The 21,553-nt window shown below is 44.9% G+C and overlaps 1 protein-coding gene and 1 pseudogene across 1 annotated transcript in view; both read left to right on the top strand.

Moving 5' to 3' along the window:
* LOC148477521 (PHD finger protein 3-like) overlaps window positions 1–21,050 on the top strand; it is a gene marked incomplete at its 5' end in the record, with an annotated part of 54,355 nt that extends 33,305 nt beyond the window's left edge. Inside the window, 3 exon segments of the mRNA XM_088456637.1 lie at window positions 2,884–2,973; window positions 9,942–10,137; window positions 16,640–21,050. Coding sequence (XP_088312763.1) covers window positions 2,884–2,973; window positions 9,942–10,137; window positions 16,640–18,720 — 2,367 coding nt within the window.
* LOC148477522 (5S ribosomal RNA) lies at window positions 4,829–4,948 on the top strand (annotated as a pseudogene).
* Window positions 21,051–21,553: the final 503 nt, after the last annotated feature.

The raw sequence follows: 21,553 nt of genomic DNA, 5'->3' as shown, positions 1-21,553 counted from the left end.
GAACATTCAGAAGTTTAGAAATCCTTGTGTAACCGATGCCATCAGTATGTTTTGCGAAGGTCTTGAGAGAGCTCTTTGCTTTTGCCCATCATGAGATGTTTCTTGTGTGACACCTTGGTAATGAGACAACTTTTTATAGGCCATCAATTGGGACTGAACCATCTTAGATTAATTTGCACTGACAAGGGACAGGATTGCTTTCTAATTACTGATAGATTTCCGCTGGTGTCTTGGTTTTCCATGACTTTTTGCACCTCCCTTTCTTCATGTGTTCAAAACTTTTTCCCTGTGTAATTTCAAATTATTTTACACATAACTTGATTTATGGACATCTATGGTTTGATTTCTTTGCATGTGTGGATTGCATGTGGTGTTGCTGCTGACAGTTGGTGAAAATTTCATTGCAATAGCCCCAGTACAAATATATTTACTGAGAAAAATGTTGATGCGTTCAATACTTATTTTACACGATGTGTATGTATGTATATGTGTGTGTGTGTGTGTGTGTATATATATATATATATATATATATATATATGTCCAAAGTACAAGTGGCACTCGCAAACTTCAGGAATCCAAGTTGCTGGGGTGCATGATCTCAGGCATCACAATAGAGTTCATCTATCATTAACCGTAATATATTCAAAACAATGAGAGAGCACTCACCAGTCTTCTTGATGTAAACAGAGAACTGTATTTATATGTTCACGTACCGACAAGGAATACAAATGTCGATGTTTCGGGCCATACAAGGCCCTTTGTCAAGACCCAGAGACTAGCGTGTATAAGTATTGCTGGGTATGGCACCCGGCAGGCTGTTTTAGCGGGGCGCCGCCAAAAGAGGCAGGGTGCATTCTGCTTTTTTTTAATAGGGGTGGGGCACGTCGCGCCGCTAAAACAGCCTAGCTGTTACACTAGATGAAGCAAGATGTTTATTAGCTTCAATAAAATGTCCAAAAAGGAGAGTACTCTCCGTAAAATGTACTAAGACCAGAGTACAAATATACTGCAGGAGTCAATATATTACTTGCTTTACATAGAGCATTTTAAATGCAGTTTAGACACTTAACACAGTAGATAATTCCACTTCCTGTCCATTTAACACTTCCAGCTTCAGATATGCAGCTTGAATGTCCCTCAGGCTGAGTGAGACCTGCACCGTAAATAAACATTGTATCTAATAGAGTGGAGTGTTCTCCAGTTTGTGCAGGTACTGCCTGGTAGAGAATGGCACTGCCTACTCTCCTCCTAGAAGTCTTGTAGTCTGGGAGGAAAATTCTTTAAAATCTTCTGCCCAAAACTAACTTTAGGATCTGGCTCTTCTTTCTGGACAAAATTGGCTTCAGAGAAACATTCAGATGAGACTGTTAGTACCGAGCGTCTTTTTTTTGGCCAAAATTTGTCTAAGTTGCGATGTGACTAGGACACACCAGCAGACTATGCCGATTAATTTGCTATCCAAAACTTTTAATGTCTATCTGTGTGCGACTGACTCTCTGAATCTGTATACGAAGTGCTACAATGTAGCAGCCTCAGCTTTTTTCATTCACAAGTTCAGTTGTGCTTCATATACAGGTGCACACAGATCTGACATGTCGCATATCAAATTAATCAGCAGTCTACTGGTGCACCCTAGTCGCATCGTATTGTGGCTTAGAGGCATTTTTTGCAAATAAAGACGTCCAACTCTAGCAAATTTGCAAAGTACCTGACTGCTTCCTCACGCCAGGCAAGTCGTGCTGCGTGACGTATTGAGGCTAGATGTATGAGGACACATCTATAGACCAAATTCAGACCAACACTCTGCTAGATACCTGCTCTGAGCTCCAGAATGGCAGATGAGCGTCTGAACGTCAAGTTCAGCACTGAAGGGTTAACACTCAGAGTGCAGTGGTGGCCATCTTAGCCACGTGGTGCCTGTATCCTGGCCACAAATATCTTTCATAGCCCACATGTGAAATAAAAATGAATAACAAAAACACAAGTTTCTTTAAAAAATGGCGCACCTGCACATTGCAAGTAACCAAAGCAAAATAATAGAAGGCCGGAACCGTCGAGATGCCTCCTCATTGCCAGACAATAAGGAGTAACTATTATGGAAACCGTATGTGATTGACTTTTCTGTGGGGACTGATAGATAACGAGGCACCAGTGTTGCACTCACCACTTGGGTAAGAACTACTAGCCCCGGCTGCATGGTATTGGGGCTGGTTGTGGAGTATTATTATTATTATTATCATAATATAATATATTATTATTACACAGTGCACTGTGTTGGGAAAGTGTTTTTGTATTTTTACCTTTTGGGCTTTTTGAGTTCAGTGCAAGAGGTTAGTGTGACTGCAAATGTGTTTCTCCTTTCACAGTTTACAGTAAATGTATAGGCCCTCAAGTAATATGTGCTTATCTAGGTCTACTCCAAGAAATGTAAAACAAATCTTTGCACACACAAAGTGGCAGGTAATATAGAGCCCTGATGTTCCATTGTGCTTATGACTTTTTTAAGACATAAATGATGCTGAACTAAGCAGTGGTTAAGGAGCAAAAAAATTATTTGAAGGTTATACTATAAGTAAAGGAGATGTTGTGACACAGTAAGTATACCTAATAAATATTTTTATTCTCCACACACAAATTCACTCTTCTAGTATGCTGAGGTTTCTCCTATGTTCATAGAAGAGGCATGGACAATTTAGGCACACTTTTGAAAAATAAAGGCGTGTTTAAAGTGTGCATTACAAATGAAGCCCACTGTATTTTTGGGATAAGTAATTGTTAATTGCAAGTATAAAAAAAAAAAAGAAATCTACATATTTTGAGAACTTTTGTATTTTACCAAGTGATCTTGTAGTTATTGACCTAAGAATGTTTTCATCCTTGTAGGACCTTCCTGACAGCATCCAAGTAGGTGGAAGAATTTCTCCACAGACTGTTTGGGATTATGTAGAAAAAATAAAGGCCTCTGGAACAAAGGTATTATTATCCACTGGTGCCAAAATTAAACCTATCAATGGCTAAAGGTTTATATGCATGTAGAGAATGTACAGTATGTCAGGGCATTCTGCATCTTTGGCAATTTTCAATTGTAATTTTTCTACATCATATCATGAATTTGGATTACCACTGATCAACATAAAATAAATGTAAAATAAAAAGCAAAGTTATTTTAAATACCATACTTTATTAAATATGTAGGAGGCTCACTTGTTTTAATACATGGTAAAAGCTCTTCTCACTGCATTTATAACGAAGTTTATGTGGGTGCTCCATCCATTTTTCTCTCATTTTTTTTATCTGCTTCTCCTTCATCCACTAGGGGACACTGGAGTTCAAGACAGTGGGGTATAGACGGTGGTAGAGCAGAGCCTGGCACTTTAAATAATCTAGAAGTGTGACTGGCTCCTCCCCCTCTATGCCCCATCAGCCCCAGTTTTTAGAATGTGCCCGAGAGAGCCGGTCGCACATCAGGCTGTCTCCAGCCTTTCTCATATAACTATATTTTTAGCAAGCACTGAGGACAGGCAGGCTGCTTACTGTGGCAGTCTGCCTGCTACGTGGGAGCCGCCGGGAAGGGCACCACACGGCTACTGCAGCCTGTGTCCGGTGACCCTAAGGAGGGGGCACACATACTGGAGTCATCCGACCCTGCGAGGACCCGCCACTGTTGACACCGGCATGTGTCCGGGTTCCACGCCGCCCCCTCAGCCCAGCATCCCGGCCGCAGCAGTCCGTAAGTATGACCACTGCTCCTGATTAGCAGGAACAGTGGACGTTAGCTGGGCTCAGTGACATGCCGCTAGCGGTCACTGTTAGAATGGTTCAGCGGTGCCATTTGTAACTGAGCTTCTGTGGCTCAGCGTTAAGGAGGGCTCTGCACGGCAGCAAGGTCAGTGCAGCGCTGACAGGCCCGCAGTCCGGGTCCTCCTCCCCAGATGGGGAACAGGAGGTGTAGGCGCGCTAAACACCCGCCATTAGCGGGAGCAGGCTTCCCTGTATAAGCTAATAATTGTAGCCGCGCCGGAGCTTGTAATGTAGAAGCTCCGGCATTGACGGCGGCACTTGGACACCGCTTCAGCGCAGCTGTCTGCTATCTAACAGAGCCGCTCAGCGGCTGTCTGTATTCACGCACCAGTGCTTACAAAGAACACTGGCGCTGGATTGATCTCCCGCGCGCCCGTTAGACGCCGCTACAGCGCGCTTGCCTGTACCTGCAATGTCCCTCCTCTTGTTACAGGAGGAGATCCTGCACCGCTGATTACAGAACCACGGCTTATCGAGGTCTCTGGTTAGGGGCAGCACACATGGTGTAGTGGTCAGCATTTCTGCCTCCCAGCACAGAGGCTGTGGGTTCGGTTTCCACCTTGGCCCGATAATCTCCCTGGGTTTAAGCGGGAGAGTCTCCATTGCACAGTGCACCCTCTTGCCCCGTATTCCACAGTACAGACTATGTGCCCCAGGCAGCAAGTGCAAAGAATCCTCTTAAGCACTCCATAACAGGAGATAGAACTTATAGTTAGCGCTGCGTCTGCCTTTTCAGAAGGCGAGCTAGTACAGCTGAGGCACAGTCAAAGCTACAGCAGACCTGCTGGACTTAGAGCAGCGCGGTTCTGCTATCATTGCGCTATAACAAAGATAATGGTTGGCATGACTGCCTTTCAGCGCTGACGTTGTGGGCTCAGATCCCACCGGGGCCCTTGCTGTGTGGAGTTTGTGTGTACTCCCTGTGCTTGCAGCACTGCCTTAGCTATTAGCAGCTATCATCTAAACTCAGGAGGAGATGGCTAGTCTATAGCATAGGGCTAATAGCCTTAACGTTATACCAATAGTAGCCTACGGCCACAACACTCTGAACACGCCCGATCTTGTCATGATCTCGGAAGCTAAGCAGGGTCAGGCCTGGTTAGTACTTGGATGGGAGACCGCCTGGGAATACCGGGAGCTGTAGGTCTAGAACATCAGTGCTCCCATGAACCCTCTCCGGTCTAGCAGGAGAGATGTTCAGTTAATGAGGGGTTTCGCATCAGGAGCCTTGAATGCTCCCCTGTTTTCTTGGCACAAACCGGATTTACAACTACTCCGCTTTGTGCAGTTCTATTAACGGGGCTAGCAGCGCTGTGCTGACTGGAGTGTAACACTTCGCACACTCAGAGCGGTATTTCAGCGCCCCCTGCTTCCCTTCTAAGGACAGTAGTTATAGAACATACACAGGCTGGGGTGAATTTTGTCCTTGGGCTCCATTCATTTCATGGCTCTTCAATATTGCTCATGTTCTTCTTTAGAAATATTACTGTCACGCAAGTAGAATAGCTTAGTGCACTACCTGCAGCAGGGAGTGCTTTAGCGTGGGTCTCCTATGCCCTCCCCCTTCCACGCTGGGAGTGCTTAAGCGCAAACGGTAGGGATGCCTGTCACTGGATGACAGGAGTATAGTGATGGCTGGTTTGCTAGCAGAATGGGAACTAGCCCAATCCCCTTTTATTTTTGAACTATAACACCGCGTTATGAGGTTCTGAGAGGGGCCAGTTATTCAGCTGGTGCACATCCCGGCTAGTAGCGCTGTGCTGGCGAGACACAGTCCCGCCAATTGCAGCGCCTGGTATTACCCCCTGTCAGACTTCCCATTGTAACTGCCTCACCGCATCCATCACATGCCTAGCTTCATCTAAGTCTGAGCTACCTCATGGTATTCTAGCCACCTTGCCTAAATGTTTAGTATTAGCCACTGTTCTGGTACTGCGACCAGAACTTATGGTTATAGCATACCCTTCACTCAGGGTTAGCTCTTTTTTTTTTTTTTTTTTGCGTCCCTTCCCCAGGCTTATGCCTCACATTGGCTCGCCTTTCAGAGGGGCCGTACTCTTCCCATGCATATATGTGGAAACCCATATACTACATTATAGGCTGATCTTAAAACCTTTTTTTCACCAGTTTTCTCTGCTTACCTTAGACGGTATGCATATGTGCTTCTATATAGATTTATATCTTCTGTGCTCCATTCGGTTGCACATACAAGAAGAAGTTAGTGATGCACGGCTAGTACGGTGGCATTACTGCCTCACAGCATTGAGGTCGTCTTTTTGATTCCCACTTCAAAAACGGGTTCATCTGGAGATAAAATGGCTCACCTGATAAGGCGAGTACACCAGTAACAGAAGGGTCCCAGGATCGAAAAACCAGTCGGGGACAACACGCTGCTAAAATATCCTGCCCCTACGCAGTAGCAGAATGACGGCCACACGCGGCACATGAGCAGTCTCCCTGAGTGGAGGTAAGCCACGTGTGTGTATGTGTGTGTGTGTGTGTGTGTGTATGTATATATATATATATATATATATATATTTGTATGAGGTACGCGTATCCATATGTGGATATCGCTTCTTAGCCTTACCATAAGAGCAGAGGTAGGATCTGTTCTTATCAGTTTTATGTCTGATACCTAGCATATTGATAGACGGAGGCTGCGATTGGAGGCTGGGCTCTCCTGATGCGGTAGATGGTACAATAACTCCGCTTTACACTATCTCTCCCTGGGGATTGAGTTGTGTGTGTATATATTCATATATATATATTTATGTATGTATGTATGTAGGTATGTCTATACTTCCACAATCATTCGGTTTACCTATAATTCCATGCATGCGAAAGCCGCCTGGGCTTACCAGAAGCTGTAGGCTATATTCATACATATTATATGGTGGCTCTATAAACTAGTCATGTGATGCGGCTTTCATAGTGATAGTCTTAGGCATTGCTTCCAGTATGGACCCTATACATGTCCTGGGGCCTTCTTGTATGTCCACACATGTATATAAAGATACGTACTTACACCCTCCTGGGGTTGTAGTTCGGTTCCCGTCAGTCTATATCTACGGCGCCCCGTTCGGAGGACCTATTATTTACAATGGTGCACTTGGTAGCAAGCTTATTAGACACCCATTCCTTGTATGAATACTTGGGATGACAAATGCGTTCTATGTCTAAGTACAGGTACCCTTAAGTACAGGTACCCTTATCAATATCAATTCTGGTACTCCATATTATTGTCGCATATCTCAAAAAAATTTAGTCTCTAAGGGGCCCTTGTGTACACTTCATATCATGAAGGCCTAGAGCCACCTGCCGATATAGGCAGTGTCATGCCTGGGTGGTATTAGATTTTTTGGGCATAATACGCACTTCACCATTATAAATATTTATGTAAGGGTACTTACACTAGCAGACAGTTTTAGGGGTATATGTATAATCTAACACGGCTATACAGATACACATCCCTAATGGAACAGGCTCAAGTATAGAGGCCTGTTCTACGACCTTCTTGTCTCCACTAACATTTTGCTAGTTTCCACAGTATTTTATACTGCACATCTCCAGATGGATGTCCGTGCTGTAGAGCATTGGTCTTGGCCCACTGAAGCTGCTCTCTATTCCTAACGTGGCGGGTTGCTGTGTGATGGTAAAGGTCAGTGACATTCTACATAGCGTCCAGAGGGATTCTGGTCGCTCACAGGTAAGAGCGTACATCACTGATGCCTAGGAAGATGCTCATATTTCTTGCAACCTGACATACATAGTGTTATTCTCCCTTACGCACGCTAGCTGCTGTCCTAGCAGCCATCCACTCTTTTAATCAGTTGGCTCTACACTTTAGAGTTTTCCTAATGTGTGGGTGCATAGTTACAACATTGGATTAGTGACACTATCTACTAGTATCTGTTGGGGTTATGGACCGAAGCGCACCTATGGGCTTTACATAGACGTGTAACAGTCACTATGTTCCACGCAGGGGGCCTGGTTGGGTTTTCTGTTCATGTTCCTTCATGGTTGTCCTAGTGCACTAGCCTTGCTGACTGGATGCTTCCCTATATTGGTAGCTCTCCCTGGTTTACTGTTGCATTCGTGCTCTTTTACTGGTAGGGTTCGGGCCAGCAGTTGGTACTGACTAGGCACTTCCATCATGTTGGAAGTTGTTTTCTTTTTAGCGGCAGCGTTTCAGTTGCTGTTTTATCCCTGTTTTTCAGAATGGGATGTACTGCTGTCTGACCCTCTAAAGGGTCTTGTAGTCTCAATCCTCTCTATTTCGCCTAGGGCTCATGCCCAGTGAGATCTCCACTCTTTGGAGACTTCTATGGCCTAACCCTTCCGCTGGTTAACAACTTGTTGTAGTTGGTCCTCAAGGATGGTTCAGGGCGACTGTTCGGTCTAGTCTTTTGACTCCCTGCATACTCTGTTAGGAGTCTGTGGACAAGTTTAGCTCTGTATATTGATATTGTTATTCTTCTGTATATATGATTATGTCCAGCTGTCTGCACCTGTTGCAGCTTCCTGTTTAGCCTCTAGTACAGTTTCTCGAGTTTGTTCTCGTTTATGGCCCTTCTATGGATTCTTGTTGGGGCTCTCGGCTACCAACAGTCCGGTTTGGTCTATTTTCAGTTGAGATTACTGGTTCTGACGTTTCTCAAATATCTTTGTTCTCTCGCCAGCCGTTCTGTTCCTTTTGACTTAACCTGTACGTTATGGATGTTTCTATGACTGTTTAGCGGGGAGTGGTGTTTGTCTCCTGTGCTCTACGACACTTAATCCTCAGCTTCCGCTGGGCCTATGGTTCTTGGCGGTCCCTGTTTTGGTTTGGCCGAGGGGTCAGCAAGTTCTCCGCACTTCCCACCCAGGAGGTTGGCTTTGGGACGTCCCCACTGTCTTGAACTCCAGTGTCCCCTAGTGGATGAAGGAGAAAACAGGATTTTGGTACTTACCGATAAATCCCTTTCTCCGATTCCACAGGGGACACTGGACGCCCGCCCAGCGCTGCGTACCTGCTATTTTGTTTGGTTCCTTCTATGGTTGTGTGACTGCATGGGTTCCCTGCAATGGGTTCCTTTGTTCTCCTTCAGTCGGTCTTGTTCCGTTCTGTGGTCTTCTCCTTTTCCTAATTTTTCTGTTGTCCTCCGTCTCCTCTCGGGCTCAGTTCTTAAACTGGGGCTGATGGGGCATAGAGGGGGAGGAGCCAGTCACACTTCTAGATTATTTAAAGTGCCAGGCTCTGCTCTACCACCATCTATACCCCACTGTCTTGAACTCCAGTGTCCCCTGTGGAATCGGAGAAAGGGATTTATCGGTAAGTACCAAAATCCTGTTTTCCTAGTCCTTAAATTTGTGAAACATCCTTATATTGTTATGCTCACCACAGTCTGGATAGTTTTTTTTTGGGATTAAGCACAGTATGGATTCCAGTAAACATATAATCTGTCTTTGAGACAAAACGGTCTCATTAGACAATGAAAAGGCTTCCACTTGACATGTCTCGTCTTTCTGGCAAACTCAAAATTGCCATTTTTCCTTTGCATACCATTGGAAAACAAGCAATGTTGAGCTACCTTAATTCTCGGAATGTGCAGAACATTGCGGTGGCTAATCACTGAGCATTCTTTATTATTCATTTATAACCAAAGTTTTAATATTGTTATATTTTTGCTACAGCTGTGTCCTCATACACTATTGCTGAAGTCGTGCTAAACAGCCCTTCTATGCGCGTCAGGTTCTGTCTGACCTGGTTTGCACCGAGCATCTTTTTCGCCCCAAAAGTGCTCCATAGTCGTAATCAGATGTGACAAATTATTTTGAGACTGCACTAATGAATTTGATATTCAACACTTGTATATCTGTGTGTGGTTGAGTCTGAATTTGTATACAAAGTGTTACTATGCGGAGGCCGCAACTTTATGCCAAGGTTCATTTTGCTTCGTATACAGATTAAGATTTAGGAAAGACATGATGTCGGCTAAGAAGGTACCTGGACTGATCATTTTTACAGAAACAACACACGGAGAATAGTCATTGTATAAATCTATGCATAGATCTTTCTCATACTTTACAGCTGTAAATGCACATATGTGCTTTGTATTCCATGTTCATGATTAACTAACATTACTTCTTGTTATGTTTAGGAGACCTGTGTAATACGTTTCAGTCCGGAGACCGAGGAAGATCAGATATCGTATACATTGTTATATTCCTACTTTAGTAGCCGAAAACGCTATGGGGTAGTAGCAAACAACATGAGGCTGGTGAAAGACATGTATCTCATTCCATTAGGAGCCGCAGAAAAAATCCCACATTTTTTTGTACCTTTTGATGGACCTGGTAGGTTTTTAAACTTTTGAGCAATTATACTGTATTTTATCTGTAGTTAACAAATAATATCCAATATCCTTAAGTATTTCTCTCTAACACTGTAAATATACTGCATTTAGAAGGTTACTGTAATTCAAAAACTTGATACAAGCCATTTTTACTTTACATGTGTTTTTATTTTTTTTCAGTTACTTGTTTTTCTTAATATTGGAGTTGACACAGATGCTTTTTTATTGATTATTGGATGATTCATTAACTTTCCAAATTAACATTACTGCCATTCCTGTTCTCCCATTAGTAGAGGCTCATTAAATGAGCATGCCTTGCAGATTGACTTCCAAACTGATACACTATTCCCTGGGCATTTGCCTTCCTTTATATTACAACTTCTGACACACTGGACCAGTAAACAATACTTTCAAATGAAGAAAAAATGTCACTGCCAAACTAGTGACTGGTCCTCTTCAATATGTATTTAAACGTAATATTAAAAATTAATTATATACTTTTTCTACTTCAGGGTCCATAGGGTATCCACAGGATACCTTGGGGTATAGGTGTGACGTCAGTCGCTGGGCACCATAGAGTTAAGCTTTTCAGCCTCCCAGGATGCACTAGGGTCCCCCTCCTATACCCCGCCCCCGAGCCAAGGCACCTCAGTTTAGTTTGGTGCCCGGCCGGCGTCGGGTGCACCTGTCGGAGTGGGGGCTAGAAGAGCCCCTGAAGCTTTCTTCAGTGCAGCTGTGGCTGCACATCTGGATGTACAGCATGGACAGTCAGTCCTGATGTCCGTGCTGTCTTCCCTACACCCCCGCCGGTACCAGAACGCCGGTACCGATCCGGGGATGCTGGTGAGCATCTGGGGTCACAGCTAGCGGTGACCCCAGATGTTCCGGACCATGGCCGGATCCAAGGGGGACAAAGGTAAGCAGCGGGGTCCCGCGGTGGGTCCCCGCTGGTCACATGGTCCTAAGTCCCCAGGCAGGGGGCTCCCTGGGGACTGGCTGCAGCGTGGAGCCAGGCGACCAACCTGCGCTTTCCACTACCCCCTGGGACAGCAGACCGCAGCAGAGCGGTAGCGCTGCGGCGTCCCAGGGGTTAAATGCATGCCAGGGGAGCATGCCTTCCCTGTCTCACAGCCGGCGCCTCCCCCACTGCACACAGCCCTCTCTGCATGCTGCCGACTGGTCCTGTGGCAGCGCTCCTCCCCCAGGCCAGCCTCCTCTCTGCTCCTCGGCGGCCATCTTCTCCAGAACGCATGGTGAACGCTGCTGGAAGCGCTGGACGGAAGCATCGTGGTCTGGGTCCCCCCGCATACCTCTCCTCCGCTGTGGCTCAGGTCTGTGTATGCAGCGCTGTGTCCTACCAGGCCCTGTGTCTGTGTAGTTGAGTGATCAGCGCTGTTAGTGCAGGAATTGTTATTTCTCTGCATTGTATGTGACTGTGCTAGCGCTGCCTGTAACTTTTCTTCTCTAAACTGTCAGCTTTATTACTGTCCCTGTTCTTTCTGCTAAAGCCCTTGCGGTGCGGTGCTGCAGGGTGGTCTCTCGCCTATTTAATACTTAATTGGTGAGAGAGGTCACATACGTGGTGCCATCATGTCTGAAAGTGATTTTCCCCTCCGGCTACAGTGTACCACGTGCAAAGTACCGTTAGCGGAGGGGGAGGGTAGCGCGGAGGGCCTTTGCCGGCAGTGTTTGTCCATGGCGCGGCCTATTACGGTTACAGCACCGGTACAGGAGCCGCCCTGGGCTTGTTTCGCTCAGGCGTTAACAGCTTTAGTGGGCCAGTTAGCTCCGCAGCCCGCGTTTACTCCGATGGGTTTGTCCCAGCAGTCTGTGGTGTCGTCACCCATGCAGGGGTTCCCACGACAATTGGTGGTACCCCACAGTCTCCCTATTTCCCCGCTCCCGGGTTCTCAGGAGCCAGCGTGGGTTAACTCACTGACGAGTTCTGTACAGCACTTGTCGGAAGTGTTGCAAGGGGAGTCTGTGATGCGGCCTCATAAAAGGCCGGTGGCGTCTCTGTCCGCTCCTTATGAGGATGACGAAGGGACGTCTGATGATGGGGAGATTCTGGATCCTTACGATCAGGAACCTCTCCATACTAAGGACGCTGATGCTAAGTCCAAAGTTTATATTCCTGGACTTATTCGGGCGGTCCGCACAGCCTTGGTGATTGAGGACGAAGTTCCCCCAGCGGCTAAATCTAAGTATGCCTTTTTCAAAGATGTGAAGGGCGATGCCGCAGTCTTTCCTCTTTCGGGTCAGTTGGTGGACCATTTAGAGGAGGCGTGGAAACAACCTGGCAAAAGATACCAGCCGCAGAGACGCCTGGCGGTGGCTTATCCGTTCGCGGATAATTATTTTGTTAAGTGGGAATCCCCTCCACAGGTGGATTCTCACGTGACCCGTCTTGTCCGTAGTGCCACATTGCCGATGCCATCCATGTCCTCCCTTAAGGATGCTACGGACCGCAAGGTAGAAATCTGCCTGAAGTCCGCTTATTCCCTTGCAGGGGGGGCAGCACGGCCGGCTATGGCCATTTGCTGGGTTGCCAGAGCGATGGAGCGCTGGGCGGATTCATTAGAGGCTTCTTTTGAATCCGACTGTCCGGCCGAACAGGCGGAGTTGATTGGCAATCTCCGTGATTCGGCCACCTACATCAACGAGGCGGCTCTAGACATTAGTACTCTGGTGTCTAGAATTTCTTCAGCAGCGGTAGCTGCTCGTCGCACCTTGTGGCTGCGATCCTGGAAGGCGGACGCAGATTCCAAGAAAGGTCTGGAAGCGTTGCCGTTTACCGGAGAAGTTCTCTTCGGTCCGGATCTGGATAAGATTGTGGCCACGCTGGCGGCAGCCAAATCTGCTTGTCTCCCGTCAGCCGCTGCTCCTTCTGGTTCTGGACCATCGTCCTTTCGGTCATCTAGGGCCCAGGGCAGGCCCAAACCACAGTCGTTTCCTCGACAGGCTGGCCCTAAGAAATCGGTCAAGCCCCGGAAGCAGGCATGGAGTACCAGACATCCGGCCCCCAAGCCAGATGACAAGCCTGCGGCCTGACGGTCCGGGCCTCCCTTTGGGGGATCCCAGGGTGGGAGGCCGCCTGCTACAGTTCGCCCAGTGTTGGTCGACCACTACGACAGACACTTGGGTTCTGGAGGTGGTTTCCCACGGATACGCCCTCTCCTTCCGGCACAGACCCCCGGCTCGCTTCTTCACCACGGGTCTACCATCAGACCGGAACAAGGCTACGGAGCTGCGGAAGGTATTGCACACTATGCTCCAGGCTGGAGTTATAGTGCCTGTTCCATTCTCCCAGAGGGGCCAGGGTTTCTATTCAAATCTATTTTTGGTACAGAAACCCAATGGGTCATATCGTCCGATTCTCAACCTCAAAGCACTCAACAAGTCTTTGCGGGTCCCGAAGTTTCGGATGGAGACCCTACGGTCCATCATTCTGGCGCTGGAACCTGGGGACTACATGGTGTCATTGGACATACAGGACGCTTACCTGCATGTCCCTATTCTTTTGCGCCATCAACCGTTCCTCAGGTTTGCAATCCGCAGCGACCACTTCCAGTTTCAGGCGTTACCTTTTGGCCTGGCAACAGCACCACGTGTTTTCACCAAGGTGATGGCGGTCATGGCGGCTTCTCTGCGGCTGCAGGGAGTCCGCATGTTGCCGTATTTGGACGACCTGTTATTGGTGGCAGGATCTCCAGAGCTCCTGTTACGCCACTTGGACCTGACCATTGCACTGCTGCAACGGCACGGCTGGCTAATCAACTGGCAGAAGTCAACTCTAATCCTGTCTCGGAGGATTCTGCATCTTGGAGCATTATTGGACTCGGGACAGCAAAGGATCTTCGTGACGGAGGACAAGATCTCTGCTTTACAGTCAAGGGTGCGCAGTTGCCTGCACAGCCGCCGGGTGTCCTTACACTCGGCGATGAGGTTACTGGGCTCCATGGTGTCAGTGTTCGACATGGTGGAATACGCCCAGTTTACTCCAGACCTCTGCAGCACCTGATCCTGTCCAAGTGGAACGGGCTGACTCAGTCTCTGAAGTCCCAGACGATTGTGCTCACCCCGGAGGTTCGCCTGTCCCTTGCGTGGTGGTTACAGACGACCCACCTCAACAAGGGACGTCCGTTCTGGGTTCCAAATTGGGTCCTGTTGACAACGGACGCCAGTCTTCGGGGCTGGGGAGCAGTTTCGGGTCCACACTTGTTCCAGGGCAGGTGGACGCCGACAGAAGCGGAGCTTCCAATAAATATCTTGGAACTCCGTGCGGTCTTCAATGCTCTCCAGCAGGCACAGCGGTTTCTCCAGGGTCGCCCGGTGCAGGTCCAGTCGGACAACGCTACCACCGTGGCCTACATAAACAGGCAAGGAGGAACTCGCAGTCGGGCGGCACTCGTAGAGGTCTCTCGGATCCTGGTTTGGGCGGAGCGCAATCTTCCGGCCATATCAGCGGTCTTCATCCCGGGAGTGCTAAATTGGGAGGCGGACTTTCTAAGTCGCCAGGACGTTCATCCGGGGGAATGGTCCCTGCACCCGGACGTTTTTCAACTACTGGTGGACAGGTGGGGTCTTCCAGAAATCGACCTCATGGCGTCCCGGCACAACAACAAGTTGCCGGTCTACGGGTCTCGCACAAGAGACGAAGGGGCGTCTCTGGTGGATGCTCTGTCCGTCCGGTGGACGTTCCGGTTCGCATACCTGTTCCCTCCGGTCTCCCTTCTTCCACGGGTAATCCGGAAATTCAAACAGGAAGGAGGGACGCTCCTGTTGATAGCTCCCGCGTGGCCCAGACGGCACTGGTTCTCAGACCTTCAGGGTCTGTCCGTGGACAGTCCTCTGCGGTTGCCGCTACGACCGGACCTTCTGTCTCAGGGTCCTTGCCTTCACCCGGACCTGACTCGGCTGTCTTTGACGGCGTGGCTGTTGAGACGGCCATGCTGAGGTCCCGGGGGTTTTCCAGCTCTGTGGTGCGTACCATGTTACGAGCTCGGAAACCGTCTTCCGCGAGGATATACCATCGCGTGTGGCATACGTTCTTCCAGTGGTGTCGACCGAGAGGTTATGCACCGCGGGAGTTTCGTCTGTCTCGGATTCTCGGCTTCCTGCAAGCGGGACTAGATCATGGGCTTCGCCTTGCTTCTTTGAAGGTACAGGTTTCGGCCCTATCTGTCTGGTTTCACCGTAGGATTGCTACAATCCCGGATGTGCGCACCTTTATGCAGGGTGTTCTCCGCATTCAGCCGCCCTTTGTTCCACCTGTGGCGCCTTGGGATTTGGCTGTGGTCCTGAGGGCTCTCCAAGGACTGCCGTTTGAACCACTGGGCTCAGTGGATCTTAAATGGCTAACAGCTAAGACTGTTTTCCTTCTGGCCATTGCTTCGGCCAGACGTGTTTCTGAGTTAGGGGCTCTTTCTTGTAGACCCCCTTTCTTGGTTTTTCATGGGAACAGGGCAGTGCTCCGCACTCGGCCCGAGTTTCTTCCCAAAGTTGTTTCCCAGTTTCATGTTAACGAGGAAATAGTTGTTCCGGCCTTTAACTCACCGGGTCTTTCCGTGGGTGAGGCCTCTTTGGATGTTGTGCGGGCCTTAAGGACTTATGTTGACCGCACTTCTTCGTTTAGGAAGTCGGACGCTTTGTTTGTCCTCTATGGCTTCCGTAAAAAGGGTTTGCCTGCTTCAAAGCAAACTTTGGCAGCCTGGATCCGTATGGCTATTTCTGAAGCTTATCTTCATGAAGGCCTACCGGTCCCTCCTTCTCTGAAGGCTCATTCCACTAGGTCTGTGGGTCCTTCGTGGGCAGCTCGACGTGGTGCCTCGGCAGTTCAGATCTGCAAGGCTGCTACGTGGTCCTCTGTCCATACCTTCGTGAGGTATTACAGGTTTGACACCTTCGCCTCTCAGGATGCTTCCTTTGGGCGGCGGATTCTCCTTTCTGCACAGGAGCGTCCCCACCCTTAAAGGATACTGCTTTGGGACATCCCCAAGGTATCCTGTGGATACCCTATGGACCCTGAAGTAGAAAATATGAGATATGGTAAGAACTTACCCTTGTTATCTCTATTTCTACGAAGTCCATAGGGTTCCACAGGACTCCCACCCTGTCGCACCTGTGCTGCAGATGGGCTTTGCTCTGGTCACCGGTTTTCCGTCTCCCTCTGGTGAGAATGTGATTCTTGTATGTGTCCAGATCTTTTTTCTCTCTCTTCCTTCTCCTCCTCCGGCCTATGGCTTGATAACTAACTGAAGTGCCTTGGCTCGGGGGCGGGGTATAGGAGGGGGACCCTAGTGCATCCTGGGAGGCTGAAAAGCTTAACTCAATGGTGCCCAGCGACTGACGTCACACCTATACCCCAAGGTATCCTGTGGAACCCTATGGACTTCGTAGAAATAGAGATAACAAGGGTAAGTTCTTACCATATCTCATATTTTTTAATTGTTTGATTCTAAACGTAGTGATTTATTCCTAATTGTATATATCTTTTCATTTAGGTCTGGAAGCACGTAGACCAAATTTACTTTTGGCCTTGATAATTCGTCAGAAAGTGAAGCGGCAACATAGTACTAACCCTGATGATGAAACTTTAGGGTCATTACTTAGTGCCACAGAAAAAAGGAGTAGAATTGAGCCTGGTGATGACGATGATGAAGAAGATGATGAAAATGATTTTTTTAATTCCTTTACTGCTGTGTTACATAAGAATAGAAACAGGCAACAGCTTTCAGATACAGAGGAACCTCCTCAAGTGGTGGTTGAACCTGTACCAGAGGCAATCAAGCGCGAGCCTCCAAAGCCGTTACGGTTTCTGCCAGGTGTGTTAGTTGGGTGGGAAAATCCACAGTCTACTCTAGATCTAGCAAACAGACCCTTACCTGATGATGACATATTGCAGTCTCTCTTAGGCACTACAGACAATGCATTTGAACATAAATTATCAAGTATTACTGCAAATGTTGAAAAGCCAGTAAAAGAGCTTAAAGTTCAAGCAACTGGGGAACCAATTATTTCTGATAAGTCACTTGATGATGATGTAGAAATGGATACAGTTCCCAACACTATAAAAGAAACTATAGATATTCCATCTCCATTGACAGTCCCAATTGGAACATCATCAATCCTTTCACTCAAAGGTAAACCTCCTGATGTTTCTACTGAAGCATTTTTAGCTACAATAAATGTTTGTTCTAGTGATGAAATAATAGATAATGAGTCTGTGGATGTTCAACAGGATACTGTTCAAACAGCTAATCCAAATTTGTCTCCAATTCCTGTGACTAAAAGCGATATTGATGATAATGCATCGACATCTGTGGATGCTAATGGAAGCCCTTTGAAATCTCCAAAATTAATGCATGTAAAAAGGGACCCTAGACAAGCAGCTGGAAGAAGTCATCAGACTAACTCTTTTGATATAAAAGATTTTGATTTGCACAAAAATGAAGGAAATAAACAATCTCCTGAGAGCACATCCAGGCATAAAAAGGATAAGACAAAAAAACACTGTCATGAAGAAAATGATTTAACTGTATCGAAGAGTGGTAGGTCAAAAAGCAATTTGCCATTTTCACCCTCTTTACAAAATGAAACCGAATTGACTGAAGCATCAAAAACTGAAAATGCCAAACAGTTTCCTCCAGATCTTCTTATCGATGAGACAGACCCTCTGCAACAATTTAGACGAGCATTGGCTGCAAATAAGTCACAAGCACCAGAAGCTTCACACACAGAAAATTCAGCCAAAATTCCTGCTCCTGCATTTCCTGGAAATTTTTCAGCATTAAGGTTACAACCACCGCCGTTTTTGCCTTTAAAGAGCAATCCTCCACCATTTCCATTCCAGCACACTGCCAGCTTTCCTCTGCAGGGTAACCCATTATTTCCTTATGCTCCTCATATACCACCTCTGCTACCAACTCCATTAGGTATTGGTTTTCCAAGACCACCAAGATTTCATTCGGCAGAAGCCAATATGCATAATCCATTAGTTGCTTGGCACCCAGCGCTTCAATTGGCTCGACAGCCACCTAATTTTTTTGGGCATGTTACACCTGGACCACTTTTGAGTGCTGAACAAGTCAGGTACCAATCCCCTCAAAAGCTTTATCATAAGGATCATAGAGGTCAAGAAAGGCGTCATAGTGATCCATGGGATAAACAAGATAGTATTTCTGACAGAAGTCTTAGTCGGGAAAGAAGAAGTGAACATAGACAAAGATTTTATAGTGAGTCTCATCATTCAAGAGATAAGAGACATGAAAAGGAATCTGGAGGTGACAAGCATGGAGATAGAGACTCTGAAAGAAGCAGACGTAGGGATAAAGATAAAGAAAGAAGTCATGACAGAGATCGGAAAAGTCGTGATGAGTCACATAGGGAAAAAGAAAGATCTCGAGCTTCCGATAAATCAAGTAAAGAAGGAAAGAATGGTGATAAATCTAAGAGTGAGGATCGGGCTCACGAAAAAGATAAAAATAGAGACAGAAACCGGGACCGAGAAGAGGATAAAGAGAGGGATAGGCATCACAAAGACAGGAGCAGAGACCATAGTGATAAAAGTAAAAGTAAACGATAAATGCATTTTTTGCTAGTATTTTTATTTCTTACTACAGTAGGTTGTGCCATCCTTTTCTATTGTCACTGGATATTTTCCAGAAACAAGCTGGTATTGTACACCTGACTGTCCATTACATTTTATTTGATGTTCAATTCTCACTAAACCTAAACATTTTTAACACCAATGCACATGTAATATCATAAACAATTTCTTACTAAATATACAATAGCTCATTTATATTTTGTTGGAAGTGTTGCATAGTGTGTAGGAGATTTTGGTCTTTGAATTTTAAGGTGTTTTATTTTTAATTGCACTGTTTAAGACCATAAAAGCTTCAGAACTTATAACATATGCTTTGGAGAAAACTATTTAGAGCTGTAAAAACTTTACTTTCGCAAATGTTCAATGTTAAAATGTTTTCATCAATCCTAATATGGCTAGAAAATCAGAGTTGATTATATCATGGATTATTAAGTGTAAGCGGTTTGGTTACTATAACTTTGAAATGCACTTGCCATAGGGGAATATATTTTAATCTTTCAATCTTTTTCATATTTTTTTTTTTTAGTAACTTAAAATTACAAATCTTGTTTGTGCTTTAAATACTTGAAATCTCTGCTTGTAAATTCTTGTGTTTTGCTATTTTTTTATACTGTAAAATGTACATATTGTAAGGAATATTTTGATTTTAAAGATGATAAAAACTAACATATTTGTCTCATTCCTGTATGAAATGTTGTGTTTAATTCTTGGTAAATAGTAAAGTTTTAGTATTTCTTGCAATTGCTTTATATTCTTGATTTCTTTTAATTCTTTTTGATTATACAATTGTAAATTATACTTTTCTAGTTACCTGTTTGTCTATTTTGTCACTGGACAATGACCTATGATTTAAATGTGCTTAAAGACAAGTTTTCAGGCCCCTTTCTAAATCACTTATTTGTCTAACCTCCTATTGTGTTATCCTGCATGAGTTGCAATTCACTGAAGTCTAGTGATAACCTAATTACTGTGGAGATGCACTTTTTAATGTTACCTTCTATAGTATTATAGTGGAACAATATGTACAGCACCTTTTTGTTTTATAAAGTTTTTAATTTTCCAGTTTTACAATTACTGAAAAAAATAATTATAGCCTTACTGGCTCTAACCCGGAGGGGGGCGCTGTCCGGCATTATTTTTTTCCCATAATTGTATAGTGCATAAGTCACTGTATAATAAATGAATAATTACGCAATCCCCAGTCTGGTGACCCGTTCTGTTTAATACACATGTACATTCTCTTAACCTTACCATAGTCAGGACAAGAGGTGTAATAGAGTTGTACTGGCGATGTCTATTCTACGGCTTAATAGTGTTTATAATAGAATATTGACGTCTTTCATGGTTATCTTGTAGAGTGATATCAGCTGTAACTCTTTATACAAAGTACATAATCTAGCCATTCTTCAAATGTATTGCAGTTTATAAGAAATGTGGTGAAATATTAGAAGTCCCCTTCAAAATTAGGTTTCAGATCTGAAACTATCCTTCCTTATGTAACATTACCAAAAAAAATACATATTTTCATTTTACGATATATAATGGTATTGACCTATATTTAATTTAAAAACAGCACATTGACGTATGTTAGACTGTTTTAAATATATTTCTATATTGCTTACGTTTAAAGAATGCTCGTGCAGTACTATTGTATGGCTATAGAAATTATTTTGGTTGATGTCCATTTTGGGTCCTGCTTCACTATTTTCAGGTAATCCTTTCCGATGGCAGTTTTGCTCAATGTAATTTTACATGCTGATCTGCAAGCTGATGCATAAGTATTTTAAAGGTGACCATCCTTGGGAGGAACGTTAGATTGATGTAGGTTTTAAAGGCTGTCATTTGCTTCTGTTTTCATTTCAAACTACAAACTTGTATTTTTGTACTACGTTTCTCAAGCCGATAAATAAGTGTTTTTACATTAACTAACCTGACACAATCACAAGAGTTATTCATGAGTAGTATGTTCTGCATTCTATTTGCATTGTGAACAGTTTTATCTTGTATAGTGGAATAAAGACATCTGGTGTCAGAAACAGTTTAATGGGATAATACAATAATTCTGTTAATGATTTTATTTTGAAATGTGAGATGTTCAGAGATTTTCATAAAATATACCCAAAATGGTCGTTTGTACACACAAATATATAAATATATAGTTGTTTCACTTGTCACAATGCATGTTTTACAAAATGGAATTTTAATTATAAAATGGATTATATTCAATAATGTAAATTCTATTTGTAGTGTAATGTTTATATGGAAAGGAACTTGAAAATTACATTTTTATTAAAATATTTTAAGTATTCCAAGCTTCTTTGGCCTTTTATATATTTAAATTATGGTAAGGGGTATTAACTGCTTAAAAGCTTGCTTTCTTATGCTTTTATAAACTTTTATTTAACTTTTATATTGTTATACCCTGTTACCTACGCATACAATACTGTAGAATAATCTTAATGTATTGTCGTTTGCAGAGATGACCAGCTGATTTTTAGGACTCTTTACCCTTAAAAAAAATGTACTGTTATGTTGTTGCTTTTCTATTCCCAACATGAAGTTTTCTCATTCATCTTTATGAAAATATAATAGGCTGTAAAATCTAATTCACTGTAAAACAAAAGGGTTTCTGCTCAAGCAAGATTTCCTTCCTATTCAAATGTATATGAATTTATTTTTTAATGTTACTAGGCCTGTATACCTTGAATACAGTTTCAGCAGGTTGAGTACGGGATGTCGGCTTTCAGAATATCGACCGTCAGAATCCCAGTGTGTGCAGGTAAGTGTCCTAACCCCCCCCCCCCCCCCC

Source organism: Taudactylus pleione, unplaced genomic scaffold (genome assembly GCF_031769625.1).
Source record: "Taudactylus pleione unplaced genomic scaffold, aTauple2 ptg000710l, whole genome shotgun sequence".
NCBI classification, from domain to species: domain Eukaryota; kingdom Metazoa; phylum Chordata; class Amphibia; order Anura; family Myobatrachidae; genus Taudactylus; species Taudactylus pleione.
This window is presented reverse-complemented; position numbering and strand designations above follow the sequence as displayed.